General features: G+C 48.2%; 1 protein-coding gene across 1 annotated transcript; it reads left to right on the top strand.

Annotated features, from left to right (window-relative positions):
• Nucleotides 1–4,380: 4,380 nt before the first annotated feature.
• On the top strand, nucleotides 4,381–6,550 carry PtA15_3A658 (uncharacterized protein; the record flags this gene model as incomplete). Its single annotated transcript, XM_053167647.1, has 2 exons — nucleotides 4,381–5,723; nucleotides 5,788–6,550. The coding sequence occupies 2 exons, from the start codon at nucleotides 4,381–4,383 to the stop codon at nucleotides 6,548–6,550; spliced, it is 2,106 nt and encodes a 701-aa protein (XP_053018844.1).

Genomic DNA, 6,550 nt, shown 5'->3' with positions numbered 1-6,550 from the left:
CTTTAGTTTGATTTCCAACTCCTTAATAGCATGATAATTATCCCTCAATTTTCAAGGCTTAGCAATTCACCCCAACCTCATTGTATATTCTTATGTTTCTGTTCACATATTTTACCATCTAGTCTTATCGCTTGAATTTTAGAGTATCATACATTTCTAGTTAGCCTTATAATATGACCCTCTTGATGCCAATACCCCGCTGAAGAATTTTGTATTACCCACTATCCACCTTCCTCTGGACCACTTAGCCATTGAAACCCATTGAAATTATTACAGAGACTGTCTTTTTAACCATCCCAACTTCAATTGGTCCCAGTCAAAGCGCAGGACCAATGCTGCTTCTTTTAGGAAGCTTTTACCAAGATCATGCAACACATGATTGACTCACAGGCCGAGTTCATCATGGAAGTCATCAATAAGAATCCAGTCACCTTGCTCGGAAGTGAATTCCAATGAAACACCGGGCAAGTTCCACAACAATTTTATTTTTTATTTGAGAAAATCAAACAATGATCAGCAAAACCAAAGCAAATCAAAGAAAAAAAGTATTGCAGATTTGGTAAGAGATGGCTGTTAAGTACTTTATGCTTGATAGTGTTAGTGATGTAATCAAATATAGCTATAGATAATGAAAAGAAGGAAGAGACCAGCAAAAAAATCAATCTAGTGGGGGACACAGTAGCCACAGTGTTTGTGCCACTTATAGCAAAGGGTTGCTGTCAGTACTTCTGTAACAACTCAAACAATATCCCACTCAGGGTTGTCCGAGCGGGTCAAGATTTGTGAGGCTTGCAATTCCTGCTTGATTGCTGCAAATCCTAGTTCAATGGGGTTCAGCTCAGGGCAATACGTTGGACGCCAGCAGCATTGCACAAGGCTTGAGCTTGTTTGCCTAGATGTTATGTAGCGTTGTTGCATAAAACAATGGAGTTCACGTTGGGGTAGCGGTTCATTTGAGGAAGCTTGGTAGTAGGGGAAAGTCAGTGGAAGTCCTGATGATAAGCTGACACCTGATTGAATCACCAAGTAAAATTTCAAAAAATGCTTGAATTGCCGACCGGTGAACATCTTGAATGTTGTTGTGAGGGTCACCAGTCCTTCAGTCAAGATCGCTGGGAGGAGGCTGAGCGGGGCTGCGTTCTGATTGACAAGGAATCGCTCCAAGGGGGTGCCTCGTGGCGATCTGGCAAGGGATCGGAGATCCTTGTCGCAGAAAGCCCTTTTCCTACAAATCTGACAAAGCAAAAAAAACAGGTTTGAGAGCCAAAAAAAATAGATTTAGGGCCCAATTATAAACTAGTTTTGGAATAATTTTAGGATTGGTTTCAAATAAGTTTGAAATGTCTTTTTGCTAACTTTTTTGGGATTGAAAATCTCAAAACAACCCAAACCACCTTGGGGAGGTGGTTTGGGGGAAACTGGTTTACCAATACTGTTTTGAATGCAATTACAGCTCAGCATGCAGATGCCCTCCATACACCTGACCAGTACTTCCCCCCCCCCCCCCCCCCAAAGGCCACAGCATATGTACTTGCGCAAGATACAGCCATCAAGGCTGATTTGCGGGTAATTGCAAAATGGAAACCATGGACGGATAGCCAGGATGCAAGTGCATCTATCAATGCCCGGGACCTCATATGTAGCTTGCAGAATGAGCGAGCTACAGGCTCTCGCAGTTGAACCAGGATGTTGCGCGCAAGAATCAGCCTTCAAGGCTGATTCATGGGTATCTATTGACTTGGGAGAGTTGGCAGACATTGGCGGCCAGTTATCCCAACCCAGGTTGTCCCCCCAAGTTTGTGGGAACGCTGCTGTTGTTGCTGCCATTGTCTTGGCACATGCAAGACGGACGACTGCTGACGGAGCAACCTGGGGTAGTGTGAGGCTCACGTTCAGTTGCGCCGGAAATTCATCCAGCCTGGTGGTGGGTTTATAATTTACACTTGGTTGGAAACAGGTTGGAAACAGTTTTGGCCCCTGTATCTGCACCACCAAGATAATTTTTTTTGATTTCAAACTTATTTGAAAACAATCCCAAAATTATTCCAAAACTGGTTTATAATTGGGCCCTTAGAGATACACACCTGTAAAGACCAAGAACTTGGCTGGATAGAACTCCATCCACTCCATGAAGGAGTATTTAGCGACCAGGGATTTCTGAATGTTCTTGGTTTTGGGGTTTTTTAGTGTGATTGACAACCGTTTGACAAGGTTCCGGTGAACCCCTGCGGTGCTGAGCAGAACTTTGGTTGAGTCGTACAGCTTCTCACAAATCTTGTGCAGAAACAAGCCGGGTTTGAGTCGCACAAGCTCCTTCATAAAGGTGCAATCTTCTCTTGAGAGCTCTGCCAGTCAACCACAGTTTTTTGTAAGTATCCGGGTCCCTGATCACACAACAAGTTTCTTGGTAAAGGCCAAGCCACCAAGAAAATGACTGCCACGAAATCAAACTTCCGAGAAGGTGTTGGATGTCTGGAAACAACAGGCCCTCAAGGGCCATTCAAAGGCTACCGTTGTTGAGAGAGGCCGACCGTAGGCTGCAGTGTTGGCTGTGGTGGTGATTGGATGGAGTGGGACGCTTGCCGATGCTTGATCACAGCAGGGCATGTGATTGTATCAGGTGCCAATTATAAATGATATTTGGGTTTTTTTTTTAAGCTTTTTCCAAAAAAAATTGAATTCAGCGCGATTTCATTTTTGGTTACAGAATACCAGCCCAAAATGGTTTCAAAAAATAAAGGCGCAATTATAAACCACTGGTGCCTTCCCAAAGTACAGCGCTTTCCCCCCACCAAGTTGCCATCCGCCGCCTGCTGGAACCACAAGCCCGACCATCACCAAATGCTCCCGCCTTATCTTGACCCCACCCCACTTCACATTTATGCCCTCTGGCATCTGATCAACACAAGGAGAATGCCCCCAACGCTGTCTATGCGGGTGAGCCATTGGAAGGCGGGATTGGACAGGCGGCCGAGGGGCCGGGGGGGCTGCGTGGTATGGGGTCAATGATGGGTTGGGTGTTTGGGGGATATACCCACATGCCCGCTGGTAGGCAAGATCGGCCTTGCTGGGGATGTAGGGTTGTCCATTTGGAGCACTCATCTGACAGCGGTTCGTCGGTGTGGATTGGATATGGGGGATGGACGGGGATTGTTGCTGGTTGTAAGGGAATATTGGCCCTAGAGAATTTTCAAAACCACTGCCATGCGGTGGTGTATTTGGTTACCTTTTTCCAAGCCTCCCCGCATCTTCCTCAACTCCTGGCGAAATCACCCCCCCAGGTTCCAAGAACCAAATTGATGGTCACCTTGCTATTGCGAATTCCCGGACTTGCATTTCTTCAAACCAAAAGGGGTGTATTCTTTCTAAGGTCGGAGAGGCATTTATCCTCGCCTTTCCGAAGAAATGGCCCAAGCGCCGCGTCAGCTTTGCTTCCGGACCAGAGTCAGCCCAATGGGTCAATAATCCCGAGCGCGACTGTCGTTATCGCGTTCGACCAACAGGACCGGAGTCCAAGTCCTGCGATCTGGCCAGAGATACGTGTGGCTTGATTCCCAACCTAGCCGGATGCCATTTTTTGCCGCTTGTCTCTGTTTTACCAATACAAATGCACCTTGCGTCCCCTGACCAGCCCTCTCGCTGGCCAGGTTGGATCCTCGACTCGAACTTTCATCAATCACAGAACCTTATGCCCTTCGTCTGCTTCCCGCCATCTCTGCTTTGTATGACAGATTGACTAAAACACACTCATTTTTTTGGTGGTAAAACTACGCTCCTTTCTAACCTTTTCCACCACTTCATAAAGCACTATTTTTCCCCTCTGACCAATTATCCACTCTTCTTTCTTACATCACGATATCCAAACATCTGTGTTGCCCTGCTGAACCGCCCCATCGTACATCTTTAAACCCACTGATCTACTCCCCATTTATATCTGGAAGATCAAATTGTTTTTCTCTCGCACAATTTCTTTACATTGATTTTATTGAACTCTTCCTGGTATCACTTGATTAAATCCCCTCACGGTACTCGTCCATCCGCTTACGTCCCGTGCGCCATCCCTTCCTTCTCGACCTCATTATCAATTTTTCAATTCACCGGGGCCTAGCTTCAGCACTCACTTACACACTCGCTCTACACCGGTCATCCTTCTTCTTTGCAATCGAGTTAGTATCCCGCGACTTCACTTCCGGTTACAATACGTCCTACCGCTATCTTTGTGCCCCTTTTACTGTAAGCACACCCTATCACTTGACTCATCTACGCATATGATACTGATTCCCCTCTCACGACTTGCTAGTCATCAAGAAACTCCGCATTCCATAACCGGGGCGATCAATTCCAGTGACTCTAACCTGTTCCATTTACTCGACTGGCACCATGCTTGTCTCCAGTGAAGTTGCTAAGCGCCATGCACGCAGAATCATCATGATGCATGCGCAACACCCCTCTATTTCGTATCGCCAACCGGCAGTACCTGACCAGTCCGATGAACCTGGCTCTCCCACCGATATTCCTGTTGCGTTTTCCGCCGCCCTCTGCTTCACGGGTCATTGTGATTTCGAGAACCGATTAAACAAATTCCCCGAGAGAATATTAAATGCACGAAACTACGAGTCAATGTCCGACGAGTCTGAGTCTAACCTCGCTTATCAAGAACGCGCTGTCAAGAAGCCCACAAAGCATAATGCTCAGAGGCCCCTTCACCACGTCGTGAAAGTACTCAAACCAATTGCGCACAAGCCCGTCAAACTCCTCAAACCTTACAGCCACAAACCCACCCAGAGAATAGTGCCGATGCACCCCACTTTCCCGGCTCCGATAAAAACACTTATTGCTACTCCTACCAAGCAACCTATGGCAATTTCGGGCAAACCGGCACAAGTCCCTACCAAGCTTCCCGCCCACATCGACCCTGCTTCTGTAACACCCAAGGCGACCGCAGCTGTCGATGAGTCTCATATCAAGCCAGTCGCCGCCCTTCCCGTCAGATCATCGGCTCAAGATTCTCCCGTTCCTCAGCCCCCGCATATTGCTGCCCCTCCGGTGCATGCCTCTACGAAGACCCCTCCTGCACCGGCCACCTCAGCGCATGTTGTGAAAATTGGTGAAAAACACATTTTGAATCATCATTCTGACAAGCCTCCAGCCAGCCCGCAGCAAAAATTGAAAAGCGCTTCAATCGCAGGGGCAGCTGCTGTACTGCCAAACCTGAAGAAGATTGAATCATCCCCAGCCAAAGCTTCAACACCTTCTGCGGCCATCATACCCCCTAACCAAGCTCCTCAATCGGAAACAACCCCACTACCGGTTGTTGAAGCTGAAGTGCCTCAATTTTCTCCGCAGTCAGAGACCCCGGAAACCCAACCCATCGCTACTTCCGAGGCTCAAGACTTAACCGGCTTACCAGCTAACTCACCCCCGTCGCAGGACTCCTCATCTCCAAATCCCTTGTCTTCTTCAATAGCCGCTGATGCGCCACAAGACTCTGATCAGGGTGTCAATTCTGCCTCTTCTTTTATCTCTGATGGCAATGCCACAATTGACCCGGCTACCACCGCACTGAACATTCAGAGCGTCAACCCCTCTACTCCTGAGCAATCTATCCCTATCATTAACGGCACTCAAGACCCGGTCACCAGTGCCACCCCGCTCAACAACAGCATGCTCAACAATGATACCATGTTCAATAACACCGCAATGGTCAACAACTTGCATGGCTTGTAAGTGATTTATGCGTGGTATTCCCTCGCGCAAACGCTAACTCACTTTACTTTTGTTTAATAGCAAACTAGGCGACACACCACCCAATGTATTTGCCGCTGGGCCTTCGAGCCATACAAGCGCAGCTGTGGGAGGTGTTTTTGGCTCATTGGCTTTGATTGCCTTGGTATTCGGTTTTTTTGTTTTGGCTCACCGCCGCCGGACTCAAAAGCCTGAAAGTGATTTTGGGACCTACACGGACGCTCCATCGAATGGCTCAGCCCCTGAAATGGCCCAGGTACACTCGGGGACTAGTTTGGGAGGTCTCCCTGGCACCCTCGATTCCACAATGTCTCCAGTCGACCCGGTCACCCGGTTTTCGTTAGGTGGCGCTACCCTGCTCAAACGCCTCGAAGGTCTGACAGAGGCTTTTAACACCTCCGACAACCTAGCTTCTCCTACTGAAAGCTCGAGTGACAACGAGCCCGACGAGATGGTTTTGACTCCCACTGACGACGAATTCAATACCAACCCTCTCTCTATTGGTCAACCAAAGACCGACTCGGTCGGTAACCCAATGACTCTCGCTGGGCCAGCAATGCTTTCTCCATCGGGATCAGAGAGTGAAGGTTCGCGACGTTTGCTTATGCGATCAGACAGCGCAGACACTGTGGACAACTTGAATCGGGAAAGTGGAGGCACCACTACCAGCTATGGTGGAGGCGTTAGCAGTGGCTACCAAGAAACCGTGAAGTTCGAAGATAGTAGTGATGACGGAAATGGGGATGCCGCCAAAACCGGCATCGAACAACCCTGGTGGGGCGCTGAGCATAATCAAGGCAATTGA

Source organism: Puccinia triticina, chromosome 3A (assembly GCF_026914185.1).
Source record: "Puccinia triticina chromosome 3A, complete sequence".
In the NCBI taxonomy this organism is placed as follows: Eukaryota; Fungi; Basidiomycota; class Pucciniomycetes; order Pucciniales; family Pucciniaceae; genus Puccinia; species Puccinia triticina.
Note: the sequence above shows the minus strand (reverse complement) of the source record. Positions and strands in the feature narration are given on the sequence as shown.